This window comes from Camelus bactrianus, chromosome 3, assembly GCF_048773025.1.
Source record: "Camelus bactrianus isolate YW-2024 breed Bactrian camel chromosome 3, ASM4877302v1, whole genome shotgun sequence".
Lineage (NCBI taxonomy): Eukaryota > Metazoa > Chordata > Mammalia > Artiodactyla > Camelidae > Camelus > Camelus bactrianus.
The window spans coordinates 117,633,033-117,657,330 of record NC_133541.1 but is presented as its reverse complement, the minus strand read 5'-3'; the positions used below and the strand labels follow the sequence as shown (position 1 = coordinate 117,657,330).

General features: G+C 51.7%; 1 protein-coding gene across 1 annotated transcript in view; it reads right to left on the bottom strand.

Moving 5' to 3' along the window:
* Positions 1-24,298, bottom strand: part of WNT3A (Wnt family member 3A) — a 44,996-nt gene that overhangs the window by 8,571 nt on the left and 12,127 nt on the right. Inside the window, exon 2 of the mRNA XM_074361097.1 lies at positions 18,141-18,382. Within this exon, the coding sequence (XP_074217198.1) occupies positions 18,141-18,382 (242 nt within the window). The remainder of the gene's footprint in view (positions 1-18,140; positions 18,383-24,298) is intronic.

Sequence of the window (24,298 nt, the reverse complement as noted above, 5' to 3'; positions counted from 1 at the left end):
TCCAATGAAGACATACAAATGGCCAATAGGCACATGAAAAAATGCTCAATATCGCTAATTATCAGAGAAATGCAAATCAAAACTACAATAAGGTATCACCTCACACCAGTCAGAATGGCCATCATTCAAAAAGTCCACAAATTATAAATGCTGGAGAGGGTGTGGAGAAAAGGGAACCCTCCTACACTGCTAGTCGGGATGTAAATTGGTGCAGCCATTATGGAAAACAGGATGGAGATTCCTTTAGAAACTGAAAATAGAGTTACCCTATGATCCAGCATTCCCACTCCTGGGCATCTATCCAAAGGTAACTCTAATTTGAAAAGATACATGCACCCCAATATTCAATGGAGTACTATTAACAATAACCAAGACATGGAGACAACCTAAATGTCAATCAACAGATGACTGGATAAAAAAGTTGTGAGATTTATATATAAAACAGAATACTACTCAGCCATAAAAAGAATAAAATAATGCCACTTGCAGTAACATGGATGGACCTGGAGATTGTCATACTAAGTGAAGTAAGCCAGAAAGAGAAAGAAAAATACCATATGATATCACTTGAATGTGGAATCTAAAAAAAAATGACACAAATGAGCTTATTTATAAAATAGAAACAGACTCACAGACATAGAAAACAACCTTACGGTTACCAGTGAGGAAAAGGATTGGGAAGCCATAAATTGGGAGTTCAAGATTTGCAGATACTAACTATTGTATATAGAATAGATAAATAACGAGTTTATACTGTATAGCACAGAGAACTATATTCAATATCTTATGGGAACCTATAATGAAAAAGAGTATGAAAACACATATATGTATGTACATGTATGATTGAAACGTTATGCTGTACATCAGAAATTGACACAACATTGTAAACTGACTATACTTCAATAAAAAAAAATACTGTACTGTATTTGAACGTTGCTAAGAGAGTAGGTCGTAAACGTTCTCATCATAAGGAAAAATCTTGTAACTGTGTGGGGTGGTGGATGTTAACTAAACTTATTGCTGTGATCATTTCACAATATATACATAAATACTGAGTCATTATGTTGTACGTCTAAACTAACATAATGTTATATGTCAATTATATTTCAATTAAAATGTTGTGGCATAGCCATAAAATGGAATTCTATTTAGCATATAGCAGGGAACAGAGTGTGGATAAATCTCAAAATAGTCAAACTGATTAATAAAAAGGCAGACAAAAAGCCTCCTGCTCATGTCCCAACAGCCCATGATGGAGCCTCCTGCCCAGATGTCTCGGTTGGAAGCTTCCAGCAGCCTGACAGCTCAGCCCAGAGCGTGGCTCCTGGCCCACGTACCGCCCACCTGTGCCTCTTTGTCTGCACACCCTCTTTTGCTCCGGGCACCAGGCACTGAGAGGCCCAGCTGAAGGGCTGCCTCCTCTGGAACTTTCTGAAGACCAGTGCCTCCTCACTCCGTGCTGCCCCTACGTGCTCGGGCCTGGGAGCTGCAGGATGCCTGCCAGGAATTGCGTCCAGGCCACGACTGACCCCAGGAGCTGGGTTTGGAGCTGCCGGGCCCCTCCACAAATGGAGAAACTGAGTCAGGGAACGTGATATTGGTTTTGTAGAAGTACAGAGGGTGATGGCTGGAGCTTGGGGAGAAAGCTGGTGGAGCTGATCTCGATCAGACAGGCATGTAGGGAAGTCAAGGGAGGTCTGCCTGCAAGAGGCCAGCTGCAGGGGGTTGCTGGGTGGGGGAGGGCCTAGCCTGGTAGACAGAGGCCTGGAGGAGCTGGTCTCAGAGGACAGGCAGGAAGTTGACAGAGCGAAAGCACGGGGCAGGGGTATTCTGCATGGGGGAATCCACAAGGGCAGGGCCCCAGTGGGGGAGGGGGTGGGCTGGCAGGACCAGAGGGAAGTGCAGAGCATGTGGGGGACAGCCTGGACTTCGCAGAGGGTGGAGCCCCAGCCAGGATTCTCCAGACAGGATGAATGAATATATCATACCTGCGGAGTGTGTGCAAACATTTCTTCAAGGGAACCAAGCTATGATCCGCTGTGGGTGGAGGATAAGGGCCTGGGGGTATCGTGGGTCCTGCGTAATCTGATAGGCCTGGACTCTCATTGCTCTCTGGAAACTTCCAGGTGGCAAAAACCCAACCACAAGTCCAGAAAGGGACTCCCCATTTCTTCCCTATCAGCCTCCCACTGCAGGCTTGGCTGGGGACTGCCCGAGTCTGAAGGCTGCTCTGGCCTACCGAAGTGGCCCTGGCCCCCCGAAGTGGCCCTGGCCCCTCCTGCCCCTCCTGGTCCTTCGCCATGAGTCCAGTCTGCAGCATCCTCCACTTGTACCAGAAGAAGTTCTTAGTTGGGACTGGCACCCTCAGCTTCCATCTTCCCCCAACCATACACACACACACAGACATGCACACACAGACGCTCTCACACTCTCACCCACATATACAAGCAAACACATACACACACACACACACACACAGGAGGAGCGTTTTGTCCAGTGCCCATCTGGCCCTGCCCAGCCCCTTCTCTACTTCTTGCCACTGTGTCCTTGCTTGACTCACAGTCAGGCTGACTCCTATGCATCCACCGGACGCCCTTTCAGCCCTGTCCACCACTCCCTGGCCTCCAGCCACATTCAGCCCTCATCCTTTCCTTGGGTTCTTTCCAGTTGCTTCTCTGCTCATGTGCATCTGCTGTGTCCCCATCTCTGCTCTTTGGGGCACAGGCCAGGGTCCTGGCCGTGTAGTCTGGGCGCAGCCCATGCCTAGCAGAGCCCTTTGGGTCCCAGGCACTGGGAGCGCCCTCCTACACCCATTCAGCCTGAAAGTTCCCTGAGGTGGAGATTGTGTCCTGTTCACATTTTGTTTCTAATCTGGAGCCTCAGGCCCATCCCACAGATGGCGACTCGGGAGCAAGGGCCTGATCAGAGGAGTGGGCAGGGGCCCTGAGCTGGGGCAGGGAGTCCAGAAGGGTCTGAGCCCACCTGGGCAGGCCCACGCCCGGCGTCCTGGCTCTCTGGCCCTCCCTACCTAGCTTGTTCTTGAACAAATTCAAGACAGCTCCTCTCACTGTCCCCTTCCCAAAAATCAGCCAGGTAGCTGCCTCCTCAAGACACTTGAAGTCCTTGCCGCATTTTCCTTTTATAATACAACTGATCAGTTGCAGGCAGGCCTGGAGCCACCTTCTGCGGGCTCAAGGCACCCATAAATAAATACTGGCATGGACACAGACCCTTTTCCTTCTTGTCCCTCCGCTCAGCAGAACCCCCGCCCTTATTTTGTCTTCTCAAGGACTCAGGCTGTCCCCCACCTCCAGCTCCTCGGAGGGTGGGCTCACCTCCTGATTCTCACCACTTCAGGGTCCCAGTCTGGTGCCACCCCTCCTGTCTATGCAATGACCCTGGATTAGGGGCTGTTAGCTGGTGGCCTGGGGTCTTCTCACCCCCCTGTCCCAGGGCAGAGCAGATCCAGTATGTCTTGGGCATTCCTGGAATCCTGCACACAACCTGGAACCTCTCTCACAGCACCCACTCTGGTGGTCCATCTTAAGGCTCAGATTCTCCAAGGCCTGAATATGCTCCCCCAACTCCCTTTGAGCCTGTCCCCCAGGGCCTAGGGCTGGCTAGCTCTTACAGGAGGATCCTGCCTCTGTCCTTGCCTCTGCTCTGCCCCTTCCTCCACTCCTCCAGCCCCACTCCACCTCCCTTTCCCCAGGTTCTGAGATAAAGGGAGAGAAAGGGGGCCTGGGGCTTTGCCCTACCCTGAACAGGGCTTGGAGATCTCTGCTTATCGAGCTCAGGCAAACAGTCCAGGGCCGCCAGACACACTTGAGGGGAAGGGTGTGTGGGGTTGGGAGGGGTGCTCCCCCTTGAACTTGGTGGAAAAAGAACTCATTCCTGCCCTGCTCTGTCACCAACCTGCTGTGTGACCCTGCACATGTCTCTCTCCCCTGTGGGCCTCAATTTCCTCTTCAGCCGAATGAGGGGGGCTCCTCACAAAGTCTGAGGACACCTTGAAGCCAGCCTTCAACTCACTCATGAGGAAAAGAAGCCTTTGCAAAGACCATGGGCCAGAAAAGTGTGAATACGGTTCATTCTGGCAAAGAAAGTCCCTTTTAAAATTGAAGACACAGGTCTTTAAGCAGTTCCCAGAGATATTGATCAATCACAAAGGGAACACCCAAAACTCTGCGTTGGAGAAATCTGGTAGACCCCAAATTATCAAAGAAGTTTGAGTTGCAGTCATCAGCAGTGGGACAGATGACAGACGGATGGACACCACAAGCCTCCTGAGACGATGCTCCAAGGACACCCCTCCTCCTTTGAGACATTTCTCACCAAAGATGCATAACCTGTATCTAATCATCAGGAAACATCAGACAAACTCAAAGGCCTGACCAAGCTCCTCCCAGCCTTAAGGGCACGAAGGGCCAGGGCTAGGCTAAGGAGCCTAAGGACCTGGGATGGGATCCTGGACAGATAAGGTGGAAAAACGGGCATCTGGGTAAAGTCTGGAGTTAGTAGTGATGAATCTTAGTTTAAATGGATATAGCTGAGTTTGTGTGATGTCAGCACTGGAGGAGGCCTGGGAGGGGATCTGAATTCCTGCAGAGTTTCAATAAGTCTACAATTATTTTCAAAGAAGAAGTTAAATACATCCTGAGGCCATGCAGAAGGAACACAGCCAGAATGCCCAGCTGACATCCCACAGTGGTGGGGTTAACTCAGGAATCCATGGGTAGGCTTTTGGGGGTTCACAACCCTCTCAAATCATGAGCAGGAATGCCAGGGCATGCCTGAAAACTTGTGTGTGTGTGTGTGTGTGTGTCTGTGGTTTTTTTTTTTTTTTTTTTAATAGAGGATCCATTGCTCTTATCAGATTTCCACAGGAGTTTGACAAGAAGGTCATGACTAATGGCCTGGAGTAGCCTCAGCTTACAAAGGAAGGGAGACAGGGCTCCCCTGAGGTTGTGGGTGGGGAGGGCACAGCCAGGACTCATACCAGGGCCTGAAGCCCAGCAGCTGCCCCAATTACAGCGAAGTTTTTAGCCACAGACAGCAGCTTTCTAGAGTTTTCGGCTTCTGTTTATGCAACAGAAGCAGCTAAGGAGGGAAACGGGGAACCATCCTGCCCTTGGGAAGGGAATTACATCTTGGAGATGAGACTGGAAATACCTCTGTCACCAGCAAAATGCCTTCTTTTGAATGGGCTGTGGGAGGTCAAGAGAGGAGGGGGGGGTGTAGGCTATGGGAGGGGTGCTTAAGGACCAATGGTGCCAGTTTGCCAAGTTGCTGGGGTAGAGCCTGCATGAACATTTTGAACATCCTCTAGCTTGCTCTGTTCCAGCCCAGGAGACTCTTATTCCCACACTGTGATCAGGGGTTGGAAAAAGGAAGAAGAAAGGCAATCTCGTGTAAGAAAAGCATCTTCTAGCAGGAAAACAATCTTCCCCAGAAACCTGATGTTGTCTCATTAGCAATTATTTATTGAGTCAATGCAAAGTGTCAATGATCTAGCCTTCTTTTCATCTATCTACCAAATATTCATCCATACAATCCACTTACCCACCCACCCATCATCCATCTACCATCTATCTATCCATCCATGCATCAGTGCATCCACCCATCCATTCAGGACCTGAGAGTCTATGAGTACCACATTAGGCTCACAACTAAGAATAAAAGATAAATAAGATGCAAGGTGCCCATTCTCAAGAACCAAGGTAAGAAATCTGCAAGACAGTGGATTGCTGCTTTATCTGATGAAATTTCTAACAACGCAGGCTTTCTGACAGTTGAAGGAGCTCCCCATGCTGGTGGTAATTAAGCATAAACTGTGTGACCCACTTTAGGTGGAAGAAATCCCTGCACTGGGAAGGAGGAGGATGAACCAGAGGAATCCTTGCATTCCTTTAATGGGAGGCTCTGCTGTTGCAAATCAGGTTCTTTGCTTTGGGCTGTGCTGAGTCACCTGCCTTTGGGAGCTTATAGATCATGAGGATGAGAATAGGGGGAACATGGACACACAGCAGGCTTGGCTACATGAGCTCTGGGGCAGGCCTGGGATGGATGGATGAATGGTGAATGGTGGAGAGTGGGTGGATGGGTGAGTGGATGAATGGCTGGCTGGATGGATGGCTGAATGGTTGGATGGATGGATGGATGGGTAGATGGGTGGGTGGATGGGTGGATGGATGGGTAGATGGGTGGGTGGGTGGGTGGATGGATGGATGGATGAACGGGTGGATGGATGGTTGGATGGGTGGGTGGGTGGATGGATGGATGGATGGATGGATGGGTAGAGGTAGAGTCTGGGGCAAGTGAGGAGTAGTATTTGGCAAGAGCTGGGCATTTGGAGGCAGGCAGGGAGAGGTGCCTGGCAAGGATCCATTGCTGCTGAGGCCAGAGCAGCCCTAGGTGAAGAGGCTGAGCGTCACACGTGAGATTGGCTTTGGCAGTTACTTCACCTCCCTGGGTCTCCGAATTTTAGAATCAGAGGGATCTTAACAAATCCTGTTTCCAGATTTGTATTTTATGGGCTTGGCAAGTATAGGGATCATGTGGGGACTGAAATGGGACTACAAAATGTTGTTACTTTTTTGAGAGAATATGACAGACAAGAAAGGACTATCACAATTTCAGAAAAGGACCTTTTAACATCAAACAAGTACACATTTCCAAAGTCCTGTATGCCGAAGAAAGTTAAGAAAAAAATCCTTCCAAGGACCTCATCGTTGACATTTCACCACGAAGCTAGTGGTTTGCAATGATTTACTGAGCAGTGGCTCTGTTCTAAGTGGACAAGAAGGCTGCAGCCTCTGTCCCAGGGCTGGCCTTCCCTCAGGGACATCACCCAGGGGGCCATTTCATCAGGGGTTGACAGGAGAGTACTGCCTGGAGGCCGTCCTGTCCTGGGCCCTGCGAATCCTTTTTTCACTGCTGAGAGAACTGGCCCAGACAGAAGGAGGGGAGCTCCTCTCTGGTGAGCGGCCACTATGGGTCCGCTCAGCCCCGGAGATGTGCAGAGGCTCAGAATGAGGTCAGCCCCAGGCCCCGGCTGCCCAGCAGCAAGAGCTGAGTCCAGACAGGGTGTTGCAGGAGAGGCACCTACACCCCCAGCAGTGGGTCCCACAGCCACCAGACTGTTCCCACAGTTGCCGCTTTCAGGTGGTGGAGCGGCCATCTGCCCTGCTGGGTCCCACACCTCCCTGCCACGGGGTAGAGAGAGAGGCCTATTTGTCCTTTCCTGGGAGGGAAGGCTGTTGGGGGGCTGATGCTGGATGAGAAGGAGGAGCTGATCCAAGTCTCCTGGGACAAGCCCATTGGCCTAACGGGGCACTGAGCGCTTTCCTGAGGAATGAGTGTGACCCCGGGCAGTGGAAGTTCCTGGAAGGAAACTGTGGTTCAAATACAACCACTGACCAATGAGATCAAGCTCCCGAGACGTTCTGTCTGTCAGGTCCACCCAGGTGGGTTCTTTGGGAAGCTCTGCAGGTAACCTGGTGTGGGGGGCTGCCCCAGCAGTGGTCACTGCAAACCCACCCAGGGCCACAGTTTTGGGGTGGGGGGCCTCTATATCTGTAAAGGGTTCCCTGGTGATTCCGATGCTGAACCCCCAGGCTCCCAGGTCTTAGATCCCTAAGCCCCCCTCCTCTGGAAGGTGGCCAGACCCAGGACGCATGTGGGAGGGAGGCCCAGGGACAGGCTCCCACAGGGAGAGGGGAGGAGTTCACTTTGGGGAGGAGGGTGGTCTCTGATACACTCCCCCCTTCAGAGGGACGTGGAGGGGGCTAACACGGAGGGTCTCACATAGTCCTCCCACCCTGGGCTCCCACTGTCCTGGCCCCTTTGTGAAGTGAGGCCCCTTGTCCCCAGAGGCTGGGACCCGAGGGCCTGGCTGCTGTCATCTGGGACTCAGCCTGGGGCAGGGTGCGGTGTGACCTCCTCCTTGGGAGTTGTAGGACCTGCCTGTCATAGCCTCCTCCTGGCTGACTTCTGGCCTGACGGACAGCCCTCCCTCACCTGGGTGTGCCTCCCCTGTGGCTCTTTGAGACCCAAGGCTCCACCTCTCCCTTGGATACTGTTGACCTTGGGGCCAAATCTCCTGCCTTGGCACTGAGGTTGGTCAGCAGAGGGGGTGTAGCCATGAGACAGGCCCTTCTGCCTCCATGGAGCGCCCCCTCCAACCCATCTAGGATCATGGCTGCAACCACAATCATCTGCCCGGGGTGGGGAGTCCTGCATCCTAGCCCCAGCCCCACTGCTTCACTACCTTGCAGGGAAGCTTCTCCCTTGCCAGGTGTGTGGGGCAAATCTCCCATCCCACAGCCTTGCTTCCCACTCAGCTTAGGGCCCTTTGTAAGTCCTCCCACTAATGTTGCTGGTAAGGAGTTCCTCGTGGCAGATGCTGGTGATCACAGTTCGATGGGCCTTTAGAGAGGCCGGGAAAGAGCAAACGGCTCCTGCGGGCACTGAGCTCCATGGGGACCTCTGAGGGGCCTTTCTCTGCTCCCACCTGCTCACAGAACACCACTGGTGGGATGCAGCAAGAACTCAGTGCCCTCACACGTGTCTGATCCCGAGCGCACACTCCGGGGCAGCAGCTGTGGCTCCCTCTCAGGCACCACACGGCCTCCCTGAGCCAGGTCTGGGGTGTCTGCCCACCTGGCAGGTGAGGGGCTGTAAGAGGGGGAGGATGCAGAGAGGCAGGTCCAGGGATGGCTGCCACCCCACAAAGCAGACAAGCGGCTCCTGCAGCACCTGTGCAGGCGCAGAGAGGTCACAAACGCCCTGAGTCTGTCTCCGTAGCCCACGGAGGACGCAAGGGAGACTGTAGAGCATCCGGGGTTGGCACTTCGTCTCCCAACCAATGCCCAAGACGAAGGAGGGACAGATGGAAGACCGGCCAGAGCCCCCAGCCAGCAATTTCCCCCTCTCCCACACAGCCCACCTTCCTGGGTCTCAGAGCTAGCGGGGCGGCCAGGAGGGGGTGTCGCGATGGGCAATGGTATTTGGTAATCCTGTTGGCCCGTCCTGCACAAAGGATGAAGCCACCTGAGAGCGGAATGCGGCTTGCGCCCCACTGTCACTGCGGCCCCTGACACTGCCCGGCCGCCAGCACGGCCGGCGTCCTGATTACCTGCTGGGGCTAATGAATCTGGCTTTGTGAGCCACTGTCACGCCGCGTTAGGCCCACAATGGCCTGCGATATTTTATATGAATTTCCCCCTCGTCGGCGATTAGGCCATAGCAAGCCAGTCATAGCAACCGGGAGGTATGCACGGCCCAGGGGCCTGGGGCGCGAGGGGAGCTCACTATTCACACGCTTTAACACAGCACTCCCGAGGGCGTGTGAATCGCCAGCAGCATTTTCACTTTTCTCTTGTGCTTAATCTTGTCGTCGTAGCGGGGACATTGTTTTCTGAGCCAGGCACGGCAGGGGGTCGCCAGGGTCTCTCCTGGCCCCTTTACACACCTCCCCAACCGGGAAGAGTTAATGATACACGGGGGAGGCCGCAGAGACAGTTGGAGCCCCCCAGCCACCGTGAACCGAAACACTTTCCGATGGGGGTCAGGGGTTGCAACCTGGATTCGGGGATGCGGGTTCCCTCAAGGGCCCCTGCTTCTCTCTGACCCCTCCTAAGCCCTGAGGCTTGTGCCGTCCTGACTGCCCTGCCCCCAGCCCCGTGCCTGCATGCTGGCCCTCCGCAGACCAGGCCGGACACACAGGGAGGCGGACAGACCACCCCCTGGAGCCCGGCCAAGGGAAGGGGCTCTGCCGGGGAGGGGACACACTGTGCTGTCCCCCACCTGCTCCTCCCCAGCCCATCCCCCCAAGGAGAATGGGGGAAGAAGGCAGGCAGATGCAGGTGCTTGTCCCAGGGCTGTCCGAGGGCATGGGCAGGGGGTTGTGAGGGGATGAGCACCATCTAGGGGGACAGGGCAGGTGATCATCCTGCCGAGACCTCAGCTGGCACCCACAGACCCTGCCCCAGGGTAACCAACCAGGACTATGGCATGACATGCTTTGAGGGGGTCAGCCAGGGCCCCAAACTCAGCCGCCCTGTGGGCAAGGTCCAGGTGCAGACACCACAGCAAGGGTCAGCCCACCTCTACCAGCCACTAGGCCCCCTTTGCCCCTGGGAACCACTGGGAATGCTCGCCTGGGGTGCAGATGGGCAGGCCCTGTGTCCTCCAGGGCCTGAGACCCCTAAGGAGCCTTGGAGGCACACGTGCTGGAATCAGAGGCAGGGCTGGGCGGCTCCCCCAGTCTCCTCATTAAGGAAGCCACTGTGGCCCAGAGCTCCTGAAATAGCGGATGGATACAGGCTGAGGCCGTGTCTAGGGGTCACTGATGATGAAGCTGGGGGCACCAATAGGAGAAGCATCAAGGTCCTTGCTCCCCTCTGTGGATGACTCACCCCCTTCTGGCCGCTTCCATTTCTTTAAGGTGCAAATGCCCCATCCAGCTGAGACCCAGGTCCCCGCAAAGTCATGTGCCATCCGCAAACCCATCAGCCCGGACCTCGAATTGCTGTGCCCACTGTGCTTCCCCAGGGGTGTGGTCCTGGCCTGGCTGGGCTTCCTCCAGGCCCATCTGCTGAGGCACTGAGCTCTAGGACCTGCCTTCCTTGCCTTTTGGCCTCCCCACCCCTTCACCTCATCCGGGGTTAAGAGTGGGTATCGGCCAGCTCTCAGGGAAAGCAGGCGCTCCAGGTGTCCAGCGGCCGGCCTGGAGGGACAGATAAGCTGCAATCCTGTGCCAGCCTTTATGCACTCAAAATTCCTCAGATGCTTTCTGCCCGAGGCAGGTTAATGGTCCTGCTGCCATGGGAAGAAAGAGTGGTACTTCTTCTGAGCCTGGGCTCGCTTCCGTCACCCAACCCCATATTCCTTGCTGACAGCTTCTCAGGGGTCCACATGGCCAACCCAGTCCCCAGCCCCAGGCCAGGCAGATGGCGGTACGTGTGTGTGTGTGTGTGTGTGTGTGTGTGTGTGTGAGCTGGAAGCAGGAGGTATGAGCTCTTTTCCCCACATCCTCCCTCACACCCCCCCACCCCTACCCCAACACGTGCTCACACACGCACATGCTTGCACACGTCCACACAGGGCTGGGCCCCTCTCCTCAGCTGGCCGGGCGGCGTTAAGCTCTGTTCAACTAGGCCGCCTCAGCAGGGGTGGCCAAGCACCCCATGGGCCCTGCCACAAAGCCTGAGTGACCTCTGACACGATTAGGGTCGCCCTGACCCTAATCCAATCAGATTGATTACTGCGAGTGTGGCCCGGTGGGCAGGCAGGGGCCTCCACAATGACCTCGCAGAGCTGGCCTCTCTCTGGGGCACCTGGCAGGCTCCTTCCTCCCGGGCCATTCAGCTCTGCGCCACAATGAATCCGGCCATTTCTCAGCCCCGTGGCAAGTGAGGGGGGAGAAGGGGCTTCCTCTTTCCCTTTAGACCAAGTGGTGAGGATGTGGGGGAGCTGAGATGACTTTCATTCAGCTGAAAAGGGAAGAGGGAGGGAGAGAGACCAGGCGGGGGTGTTGGGGGCAGAGGGAGCAGAGGGCAGAGGAAGGAGCATGGACATAGGGGAGCGGACATGAAGGGAGGACATGGGGGAGAGTGGACACAGGAAGGGTGGGAAGGGGGGAGAGGGAGGCTGGGACACCAAGGCTACATGAGGGTCCCAGAGGCCTGCTGGAGTCTGGACTCCACCTGAGAGGCTTTCGAGGAAGTGATGGAGTGCAGAGGAGGAGGGGGAACTCCCTGGGCCCCCAGCCCAGGATCTAGAGGCTTGTCTGCTCCTTGGGGCGGGCCCTGGGCACCTGCAGGGCCTGCTGTCCCCTGGAGAGCCCCTACAGACCCCTACACAGGCTGGCACACCTGCAGGAGTCCTGGTCTGGCCCCTTTCTTGTGCCTCAGTTTCCTTACTTGTAACCATAGTGCTGGCAATTGGATGGGTTGTTAGGATGTGATTTGATGCTGTGTGTAAAACACTTAACACACAGCCCCAAAGCACTGCATACATGTTTTAAAGAAAGAGAGAAAACCCTTTAAGACCCTCCCCAGGGAAGCCCACTCACATGGGCACTCTCAGGCGTATGTGCTCATCCCTCTGTCACTCACTCAGCACATCCTTATAAAGTGCCCACCCTGTGCCAGAGCACACCTTGGGTCTGCCATCTGTGCCTGCTGTGTGTACCTGCTGTGCCCCAAAGGTCTCCAGGGCGGGTCCAAGTATCCCTAGAGAAGCACAGAAACAGAGCAAGACACTTAAAACAGCACAGGTACTTCCAAGGCATCCTTGCTGGCATCCTTGCCTTCATCCTTGCTTCTTCTCCCACCTCTCCTGCCAGGACCACCCAAATCCCAACCGACCCATGAAGAGACTCCCAGTCTTCTTGGTACATGTCCATCCCAGGGGTCATCTATAAAGATTAGGCCACCAAGTCCTGTGCAAATCAGGTGTTTCCAATTTCTTGCTTCCACAGAATGAAGGAGGACCCAGTTGAATGATGAGCTGACAAACTTTAAGAACTTTTTGATAGTAGATCCTTGTGTGATTTTTGGCACATATAACTTAGACAAAATTCAAAGAATTGAGAGAGACATTATATCAAAACTCTCTCTTTTAATCTATTTATTTTTGTGAAGGATGATCCTCACACCTAGATCTTTAAAATTTAAGAACAGCATGGGCCCTGAAAGATGTTCCTCTAACATCAGGAGGAAATCAAGGGCACCTGCTCTGCTCACTGCTATTCTACATTGTCCTGTAGGCTCCAGCCAGGGCAACTGAGCAAGCAAAAAATAAATAAATAAATAAATAAAGGATGTTCAGATTGGAGAGAAGAAGTAAAACTGTCTCTATTAGCAAATGACATGAAAATCTTAAAGAATGCATGAAACATCTATTAGAATTGATAAACTTTCAGCAAGGTTACAGAGTATGAGATCAATATTTGAAAATCAACTGTGTTGTTATACACCAGCAATGAACAATGCAAAAAGGAGATTAAGAAAATTATTCCATTTATAATAGCATCAAAAAGAAAACATGCTTAGGAATAAATCTAACAAAAGAAATATAAGATTTGTATGCTGAAAATTGCAAAACATTATTGATAGACGTTGAGGACCTAAATATATTGAAAGACATCCAATGTTCATGGATCAGAAGACTTAAAATTGTTCAAATGGCAATATTCCTCAAAGTGCTCTGCAGATTCAATGCAATCCCTAAAAAATCAAGCTTTTTTGCAGAAGTTGATGAACTGATTCCAAAATCTGTATAGGAGAGTGAGGGGTCTCAAATAGCTAAAACAAGCTTGGAAAAGTGAAACAAAGTTGGAGGACTCACACTTACTAGTTTTAAAACTTACTTTAGGGCCAAAGTAATCAAGACAGTGTGACCTGGGCATGGGACAGATTAATGAACCAATGAGGTAGAACAGAGCCCAGAAATAAGCCCACACTTCCTTCTCTGGCTTCCAGGTGGAGCCAGACCCCCACCAGACAGAGCCATCCTCTACCACCAAGATGGCAGCCTCCTCAGGTGAGACTGGCTTCTGCCTTCTTCCCCAAATCCCTGACATTACTTCTTACCTAGGGGAGTGGGAACCCTAGACACCCCCATCAGGCTCTGGACTCAGGAACCCAGATAGCACTATGATCCTGTCTGGGCCCTCCTGGCCATTGTGCAAATAATGAACATATCTCCTTGCCCCACAACACCACTGATCATGGCACAGCATGGGACCTGTATGGGTGGCAACTGCACCACACAAACGTACATACATATATGTGCACACCACACACATAAACATGAAAACATAGGCAGGCACATGTGAACACACAGGTGTGTGAAGACGTGCACACATGCACACACCCATGCCCACACTCACACAGATGCACACACATGACCCCACATGCACATATATCATACACAGTCACACACATGGGCATGCACGCACACACACACTTGCACACACTCACACACATATGCCCACACACACTCAATGTGCACATCACCTTGTGGTCCTAACTTCTCCCACGCATGGCAGCGGCCATCCCTGCAGGAGCTGCTGTGTAATTACCCCAGCCAGCAGCTCTGTGAAGTTGGCTGAGTGGCAATTATTCTTCTATTTTATAGATGGAGACGCTAATGCTCCAGGAAGTGAGCTGACCTGCTAGACAAGGTCACAGGGCATGACTCTCCCCTGCCCCCTTCCTGCTTCTAGAGAACACAGGCCAACCTGGAGGGGCATGACCATGACTGCCTGATGTTGGGGAGCCCCGACCACTTGAACAAACACTATCAGGCCCCACCTGCCCTCAGAGGACAGTAATTGAAATAAAATTTTCACTATAAGTTTTCAGCAGCAGAGTTGAGCAGGTAGAAGAAAGAATCAGTGACTCTGAAGATAGTTCAGTTGGAATTATGCAGTCTGAGGAGCAGGGAGAAAAGGAATAAAGACAAATGAACAGACCTGTGAAACACCATCAAACGTAGCAACACACTGTGAGAGCCCCAGAAGGACAGGATAGATAAAGGGACAGAAAGAATATATGTAAAGAAATCATAGCCCCAAAGTTCCAAATTTGATTTTTAAAAATCTTGAAAATTCAAGATACTCTCAAGAAGCTCAATAAACTTCAAGTTGGATAAACATAGATCCAAACTGAGACATTTTAATCAAACTATCAAAAGATAGAGACAAAGAGAGGATCTTGAAAGTAACAAGAAAGAAGTGATTCATCATGTACAAAGGATCCTTAATAAGACTAAGAGCCAATTTCTTATTGGAAACCAGAGACCAGAAGGCAGTGGGAAATCATATTTAAAGTGCTGAAAGAAAAACACTGTCAACCAAGAATTCTACATCTGACAAACTGTTTTTCAAAAATGAAGGACTAACCTAGATGAGATGGAGAAATTCTTAGAAACACACAAACTACCAAAACGGACTCAAGAAGAAATAGAAAATCTGAGCAGACCTATAAAAAGGGAAGAGATTGAATCAGAAATTTCAAACCTCCCAACAAAGAAGACCTTCACTGGTGAATTCTGCCAAACATTTAAAGAGGAGTCAACACCCACCATTCTCAAACTCTTACAAAAAAACAGAAGAGGAGGGAACAATTCCTACCTCATTCTATAAGGTCAGCTTTACCCCCATACCAAAACCAGACACAGGCGTCACAAGGAAAGAAACTACAGATTTTGATCCCTTATAAATACTGATGCAGAAATCCTCAACAAAACACTTGCAAACCAAATCCTCTAGCATATTAAAAGGATTGTAATGACCAAGGGGATTTATCCCAAGAATGCAAGGGTGTTCACTATAAGAAAATCAACCAATGATACTATGTCACATGAATAGAATGAAGGCAAAACCACATGATCATCATCATTGATGAAGAAAAAGCATGTGATATAATCCAACACTCTTTCATGATAAAAACCACTCTACAGACTAGGGATAGACGGAGATTTCCTCAGCTTGATAAAGGGCAGTTATGAAAAACCCATAGCTAACATCATATACTCAATAGTGAAAGACTGAAGTGTTCCCCCTAAGATCAAGAAGAAGACAAGAGTGTACACTCTCATTTCCCCTATTCAAAATAGTACTAGAAGTGCTAGCCAGAAGAAAGAGAAATAAAATGCATCCAAATGGAAAGCAAGAATCAAAAGTGTTTCTATTCACAGATGACATTTATGGAAAATCCTAAAGAATCCACAAAAAACTCTTGGCACTAGTGAAAACATTAAGCAAAGTTGCAGGATACAGGATCAAAACACAAAAATCAATTATACTTCTATATATAATCAATGAATAATCTGAAGAGCAAACAATTTCATTTATAACATCATCAAAAAGGATAAAATACTTAGGAATGTGTTAAACAAAGATGTACAAGACTTGTTCACTAGGAACTACAAAACAATGCTGAAAAAAAAAAATTAAGGAAGACCTAAATAAATGGAAGACATCCCATGTTCATGGATTGGAAGACTTAATATTGTTAAGATGGCAATAATTCCTAAAGTAATCTACAGATTCAATGCAATCTCCCTTAAAATCCCAACAGCTTTTTTTTGCAGAAATGGAAAAACTGATCCTAAAATTCATACGGAGTTGTAAGAGATCTTAAAAAAGCCAAAGCAGTCTTGGAAAAGAAAAATAAAGTTGAAGGACTTACACTTCCTAACTTTAAAACATACTACAAAGCTACAGAAATCAAAACAGTGTGATACCAGCAGAATGACAGACACATAGACCAATGGAATGGAATTGAAAGTCCAGAAATAAACCCAGACATCCATGGACAACTGATTTCTTAAAAGGGCGCTAAGACCATTCAATGAGGGAAAGATTTCAACAGATGGTACTGAAATAGCTGGTTTTCCTCATGTAAAAGCTGGACCCTTACCTCATACCATATATAAAAATTAACTAAAAGTAGATCAAAGGCCTAAATGTAAGAGGTAAAACTATAAAACTCTTAGAAGAAAACATAGGTGTAAATCTTTGAAATCTTAGATTAAGCAATGCTTACTTCATATGACATCTAAATAGGCAAGTTGAACTTCATCAAAATTTAAAACTTCTGTACATCAAAGAACACTGTCACAAAAATGAAAAGACAATCTATTCAAGGGAGGAAGTATTTGCAAACTGTATATCTGATAAGTATCTAGTGTCTAGAATACAAAAAGAACTCTGACAACTTGACAACAAAAAGACAAACAACTCAGTTAAAAAGTGGGTCAAGGACGTTCATAGACATTTCTCCAAAGAAGATATTTAGATGTCCAATGAGCTGATTAAAAGATGCTCAACATCATCAGCCAGCGGTGTGCAAATAAAAATCACGACATATCACTTCACACCCACTGGGATGTGACTAAAGGTAAAAAGACAGAGGATAACAAACACTGGCAAGGATGTGGAGAAACTGGAACCCTGTGTTGCTGGTGGGAATGTAAAATGAAGCTGCTGTGGAAAACAGTTTCGTGGTTCCTCAGAGTATAGAATTACCATATGATTGAGCAATTCCACTTCTAGGAATATACTCAGAACGACTGAAAACAGGAACTCAATCAAATTCTTGTACAAAAATGCTCACAGCAGCATTATTCACAACAGCCAAAAGGTATGAGACAACCCAAGGGCCCATCAACAGATGAGTGAATAAGCAAAGTGTGATCCATCAATACAATGGAATATAATACAGCCACAAAAAAGAATAAAGTGCTGAAGTATGCTACAGATGGATACATCTTGAAAACTTGATGCTCAGTGAAAGAAGCCTCTCTCCCACTTTCTCTCTCTCCCTCCTTTCCTCCCCACTCTCCAGAGGGGCTCAGCCACCGTATTTAAGGGAGCCCAGGCAACGTGTAGAGACCACTTGTGGGCATTCCCGCTGATGGCAGCATCGGCTACCAGACATGTCAGAGGATCCAGCTGAGGCGCGGAGACCAGCCCTGCCTATTGGGCTGCTGGACTTTAGTGTGCAGATGTTGGGATGTATAACATACTGTTATTATTGTCTAAACTATGATGTTTTGTGAAAATTTGCTCTTCACCAAAAGCTAACCAACACCCAGCCCTCTTTATCTTCCTCTCCTTCCCCAAATAAACTCCTTGGATTATCCAAGGTCCTCCTCCAGGACCTGGGATAACTTCTGCTGTGTGTCTCTGTGGTCCCAAGCCTCTCCCTTCCTGTGTTTTTGTTTGTTTGTATTTTCTCCCCAAGATCTGCCAGAAGTCCTGGCTCCCGCAGAAAACCTGCGACGATTAATCTTACCCCAGTGCGACAGTGTAATTGCCTTTTGGGGAAGGAGAAGCAGGATCCTACATCCTTCCCAAACTCTAGGAGCAGCCTACAGAACAGGAGAGAGTTGGAAAGGACCCACGCGGGAGTTCCTACAGTAACGAGGTCTGTGCAGCACTGCTCCCCTGCTAGAGCTGCTGCTCCCACGCCTGGGCATAGGTGAGGCACGGATGCAGGGAGCGATGGAGTGGCTTGTGGCCTCTGCCCACCTGCACTGATGGGGGAGCGGGCTTGGACCCTGCTGCACCCATAGCGCTGGGCTGCCGCATCTGCCCTGAAAGCCGTGACGGGTGCCTTGTGTACCTTTGTCCAGCACAGGGCCAAAGATGGCCAGGCTGTCGTTGATGGTGGTGCAGTTCCAGCGGCGGCCGCGGAACTGGTGTTGGCATTCCTGGATGCTGATCTTGACGCCCTCTGCCACGCTGGGCATGATCTCCACGTAGTTCCGGCAGAAGCGCAGCTGCTTGGGTACCAGACCGGGGATGCTGGCGCAGAGGATGGGCTGCGTGCCCAGGGATGAGTACTGGGGCCCGACAGCCAGGGACCTGGGGGAGGAGGACAAGGAGGCCTGGTTAGTGGAGGAGGTGACTTGCTGGCCCACGAAACAGGAGCAGCATCCAGGCCTGCCTTGGGGTAAACCTTCCTTGGAGGAGGCACGCAGGCCCTTTCCTTCCGGACACTCATGCATTCCAGGGTGCTTCTAGCTTGGAGGAAGTCTGTCCCTACCCTGTACTTGAGGCTTAGCACAAAACTCAAAATGTGCACATGGATTGACAGAAAGGAAGCGACGGAGGGCTGTTTGCTTCTCTGCACAACTGCAGGGTCCCTCTGCTCTGCTAAGGTGGAGTCAGCAGTAGCCTGGAACTGTCTGGGAATGCAGAGACCACAACTGGAGGAAACAGTGTGACACTGGGTCAGCCGATGGGTGCCCAGAGCAGGGGCTGCTGGGTCTGTGGCAGGGGGAGGAGGACCACTTCTGGAGGCACAGCAGTGGTTAAATCCCACGGGCGAAAATCACCACTGAACTCATTCCCGCCGTGCCAGCCGGCTTCTGGCTATTTACCCAAAAGACGTAAAAGCATATGTCCACGATACGATGTGCTCAAGAATAGTCACAGGGCTGTGATCATCAGAGAAAAACTTGGAAACCACCCAAGTACGCATCCACAGAAGTATGGATGAACAGACTGTTTACCCTCGCAGTGCGATGCTACTTGGAAATCGAGGGGAGCGGACTGCTGAGGCAAAGGGCAGGGATCTCCCTGGTAGGGTGGTGCACAAGGGAGCATTTCTCAGCCTGCGCTTTGCAAAATGGTTCCCACTCGCCCCACGTGCCTATGTAATTTAAATTAAGCTAAATGACAAAAGAATGAGAAAAAAAAAATTGGTTCCTTACCAGCTACGTGTGGCCTGTGGCTACCATGTTGGATGGTTAGACATGGAATGTTTTGGTCACTGTGGAAAGTTCCACTGGACCACGCTGGTCCAGGGTGGTGAAAGTGTTCTGTGTTTGATGGAGGCGTTGGTTGCACATGTGTTTAGGTGTCAAAACCGACTGAAGCAGGGTCATTTTACTACATGTGATTGCACTTTGATTTAAGAGGAAGAACCACCAGGTCCCTTTGGGGGCTCCAATCCCATGGTGACATGCCGTTATATCCATCCAATCCAACGGATGACCCGTGGTCCTGCCACCTGTGGTCGTGTTGGCCAGTTTTGTGCGTGACCCACGGTCCTCCTGTCTACGGATGGGCCTCTGCGGTGGGGGGATGGGCTCTCATCGGCAGAGCTCTGCTCGATTCCTCCGCATCTCAGCGCTTTCTTCGCCCCTGGTTGGATGCTCCGTGTGCGTGACTGTGTGGCAACTGCTGCTGTTCAGGGCCGGCTGCGGAAGCCTGCCTTGCTGCAACCACTGATATCACAAAGGCTCTCCAGGGCCTCTGGGAAGGGGCTGTGCAGACTTTTAGAAGACCAAGGCGTGAGAGGCCCTGTGGATCCAGGAGGACCGCTCGGGGGGCAGTGGTCCCAGAGGAACAGCATCCTGTGGCTTCTCACACACTCCCCACACTTCTGCGGATTCTCGTAGCGCAGAGAAGCTGCCCACGCTCGCTCAGGCCTTTGGCCTCACTTGCTCTCTCCTCCCCCTCAGGGCGCCCCCTCTTTCCTCTGGGCCGTCTGGTGTGGTGTGCTGTGGGCCCAGAGTGGAGCAGATCCCCAGAACGGCCCCTCAGCCTGGCAGTATGGTCCCCGCTTGTCTGGAAGCTTGCTCTGCTGGGATCCAAGTGGAAAGGTCTTCCTTTGTTTGGTGGGGAAACCAAGGCAATGGAAGTTCTATAAATGTTTCAGCTGGACCCCCAGAGGTTCTTGTTTGGCACCTCCTCTCCCCTGGGAAGGCTGAGAACCCCTGAGGAGGTGGGACAAAGGTTTCTGTGTCCCTCAGCAAGCCACACACCTGCATCATGATGCTGACTTTCAGTAAGTCCCACTTTGAGTCTAACTCAGTTTCATCCAGCTGTGGTGAGAATGATAGGAAACAGGAATCACTGTCTCTGAGAGAAACAAATCTACCCTCTGGAAATAGAGATCAGATCCGATCATTTTTCCCCTCTTAGTCTCCAAAATCTTCAAAGGTTGCCTTGCCTGGAGGCACAAAACCCACACCCTTCAGCAGCTGGAGATGCCTCACCCGACGACCCAGAGAGAGCATTCCTCATTGCGGTCCTGCTAGAATCCGCATCTGTCCAGCTGGCCCCTTCCTCCTACAACCCCAGCCTCTCCACACACTTCCTCTGTCTCTACCCACATCTCAGATGTGGGGCTTTGTCCCACGCATCTCCACAGCCACGCAGAGTGCCCTCTCTCTCCCACAGTGCCCCTGTCCTCCTGAGTGACCATCACCCTCCCCACCTCCCCTCTGCAGCACGTATGTAGTTCTGCCTTACTTGGCTAGCTGGCTGGGGAGAGGGCGACTTCTTGGAAATCGTGAACATAGGTCTTCCCATGTATGGTGTCCTCTCATCTCTTGCCCTCCTGCCCACCATTTCCGGGCATACCAGGCAGCCTCTGTCCTCTGCTAGCTCCCCCTTCAGAATCAAGCACATTTCTCAAGAGTTAAAACCTGTCTTCCCCCAAGGAGTGTCCATGGCACCTTGCAGCCAGGTGCCCAAGTGGAGCTAAGCCTCCTTTCTGTGGGTGGCCATGCCCAGTGTCCCCTGTCCTGTGGAAGGCCTGAAGGCTCCAGACCAGACTCCTGGCCTTCTAGGCCCCTCTCATATCCATGCCCCAGTATCTGATCCGCCTTCCTGGACACACTCTCCATCCTGTCCATCCTCTGCCTGAATGCCTTGATGAGCCCAAAACCAGCCATGACCTCATGCCAGATATCATAGACCTCCCCAGGGCCCTGCCCGAGTCTGCGCTCCCAGGGTGGCACGTGACTGTGGCTGGCTGGTTCCCCTGCATGATCCCTCACTGCCTGCAGAGGCTACCGTGCTGGGTGCCCAGCCGGGCCTGATCCTGCCCAGCGTTCTCCCACACCCACCCCACAGTCTGGGCCCCCCAGGTTTGCAGAAAAGGCAGCCCTCTGCTGTCACCCAGCTGTGAGGCCTTTCCTCCAGGAAGTATTCTGTGACATGGGCCTCACCCTGCCCTGCACAGACGGCTCTGAGTGGAGACTTCAGGGGCCGCCTCTGATGCCTCTTGGGGACCCCTGTGCTGACCTAGGTGCTCGGCTTCCTGGTGGATGGAAGCCCAGGCTGAAAGATCGGGGACTGATGGGGGTAGCAGGCACTTGGAATGAGAGGTGGCATGCAGGCCACTGTCAGTGGTCTCTGCTCTTGGGGGCACCCAGCAGGCAGGGTGAGGCCTTCAGGTGAGAAGGTGGGAAGATACATCAGCTCTGCTCACTCCTGGCTGAGGTCAGATGTCCAGGGGAGGGTGGTGGGAGGCAGCCGGGGAGGTGGGCCGTGTCTGAGCTGCGTGCCCTCTGCCACTCTCAGCCCACGCTTTCACGGAGAACCTCCCACCTGTAAAACAGAGGGCAAAAGCCCCCGGATCTCGGATCTCGGTTCTCCTTCAGAACATCATCCCCTCCACTTCCTGCCCAACCGGCTCCAGCCAGTTTCTACTCAAAACCCCTCCCCTCTCCAACTGAGACATTCCTGTTTTGGCCCCAGTGATCACGCTGTCCATGTCGGCCCATGTGCCACATATGGGTGGCTCTGCCTGACCCTGGCAGAGGTCAGCTGTCTGTTTCCACCATGTGGTGCTTTTCACAGTGACCTCAAATGTCCCTGCCTCCCACCTTTGCCCAGCATCATGCCCCCACCTCCCACGGCACTGGCAGGATGTGACCTGGGACTGGCAGCCTGAGAGTTTGGGATCACACCCTCTGTAGTGAACGGGGGGACTCAGAGGGAGAGGCCCTGAGAGCTGAGCAGCCAGGTGGCCTCATGAAGGCAGCAACTGGAACACAGGGCAAGAGCAGGATGGGGGAGAACCAGGACCCTGGCTCAGGATTCTTCAGCAGCATCTATGGTGCCTCCCATCGCTTGGAGTCCATCTCCCACCTCCCTCTGGCTGGCCAGGCCGGTCTCTCACCAGGCTCCTTCAGCCTCAGACCAAGAAAGAGCTGCTGTGGCCAGTCCTGAAGGCCTGGGCAGAATGCCAGGCCAGAAAGGTGACTGTGAGGGCCAGGCTAGTGGTTTCCAATCTACACACCTCGGAGTACACAGGAGCCCCAGCAGAGGGGCCTCAGAGGCCGGCGGGTGAGATGGGGCTAGGGCCAATGGTTCCAGTTGGCCTGGGACAGAGGGGGCTTCCATTCGCAAGCAGGGATGAGCTGTGACTCCAGGCGAGGCTCTGGTTCCTCCACTCTGTGAGCCAGGATGCTTCACATCCACTTGTTCCACATTTTGATGCACCACAGGGGCTGTGATTTGCAAACAAATGTTGAAGTCTACTTGACGATAAGCCCATAAAATTGTTCAGGGGCACAGTGGATTGAGGGCTATATAAAAGCGTGAGATGAATAGTTGGGTGGATAAAGGGGTGGTTAGATATGGGATAAACCAGGCCGAGTGAAATGTGAGCTATGGGTACATGGATGTTCTCTGTCCAAGTCTTGCATCTTTCCTGGATGTTTGAATATTTTCTGATGGAGCATTAGGGAAAGGTTTGTCCTGCATGGCTCTGGTCTTGGAGTCTTTCTCAGGGAGCTGGCCCCTGGGGTTCATGGGGTTCCCTCCTTCTTTTCTGCTGCCAGTAGCCTGGCTTGAACTAGAAAAGAGACAAAGAGGGTCCACCAGAAGGAAAATCCACTCAGGTGACTTTTCACTGGTTGAATGTACTTGGAGACTCGGAACCAGTGGGCAAAGAAGGGGTCACTGAATTCAGACAGAAAGAAACAGAGAGCTCAGTCTCTCTGTCCTTGCCAATCCCAGTCCAGAGGCCAGGACTCATTCTGGGGGAGGGGTGAGGTGCTCATCCCCAGAACCCCACAGCCTCCCACAGAAAGCGTAGAGCCTGCTCCTCCCTTGGCCCCTCCCCACCTCCCTTCATGCCGTCAGGCCACGGCTCCAGGGAAAGCAGAGTGGGACCCCGCCCAGTTCACAGCTTCTCCCCAAGCTCATTCAAGCTGAGTCAGTTCCCCTACCCCCGCCTCCTCCTGGCCGTCCTCCTGGTCAGGCCCTAGATCGCCACCTCCCTGAGCACCACCAGGATGCTAGTGGCCAGCCCCCAGCCCAGATGCCCCTCCAACTATTCTGGCCTCCACCAAGCCTGACTGGATCCCTCTCCCACCCGCTCTGGACCTGATGGCTCCTTTAGGTTTCTCTGTTCCAGAGCTGGGCAGCCAAGAGGATCTGGGTGATGCAGACCCACCTGCAGAGGGCAGAGAGCTAGGGGGTTCCATCAGACAGGGAGGGGCCATTGTGTGGGAGACAAGAGACAGGGAAGGGTCAAGGGGGCTCATCAGGTCACTAAATTTTGGCTGGGCCTTGAGGGATAAATTGGTTCATAAAAAATATCATATTAAAAATCCAAATTGTGTTCACCAACTTTGTTGTTGTAATCATTTAGCAATGCGTCCATCATCATTACATGTATATACATCAAGTCATTACATTGGACACCTTAACCTTATACGATGTTATATGTCAATCATATCTCTGTAAAGCTGGGGAAAAAAAACCCAGACTGGACATATGCTACCCCCTCACCATCCCCAGGATTCAAATGTTTCACATGAAGAGACAGTAGATGACCCCAGTTGATCAATACTTGGGAAACCAAGATCCATAACCCCTCCTCCCACGCCCTTCTGGGAGGAAGTGAGGGGCACTCTGACTCGGGGCTGGGGGCTGAACAGGAGGGTGCGGAGCAGCCCCAGGCTGGGCCTCAGGCTTCAGGGACAACCACGTACAGTCCCGTCCGAGGGTCTGGCCAGGGACTAGAGGCAGCTT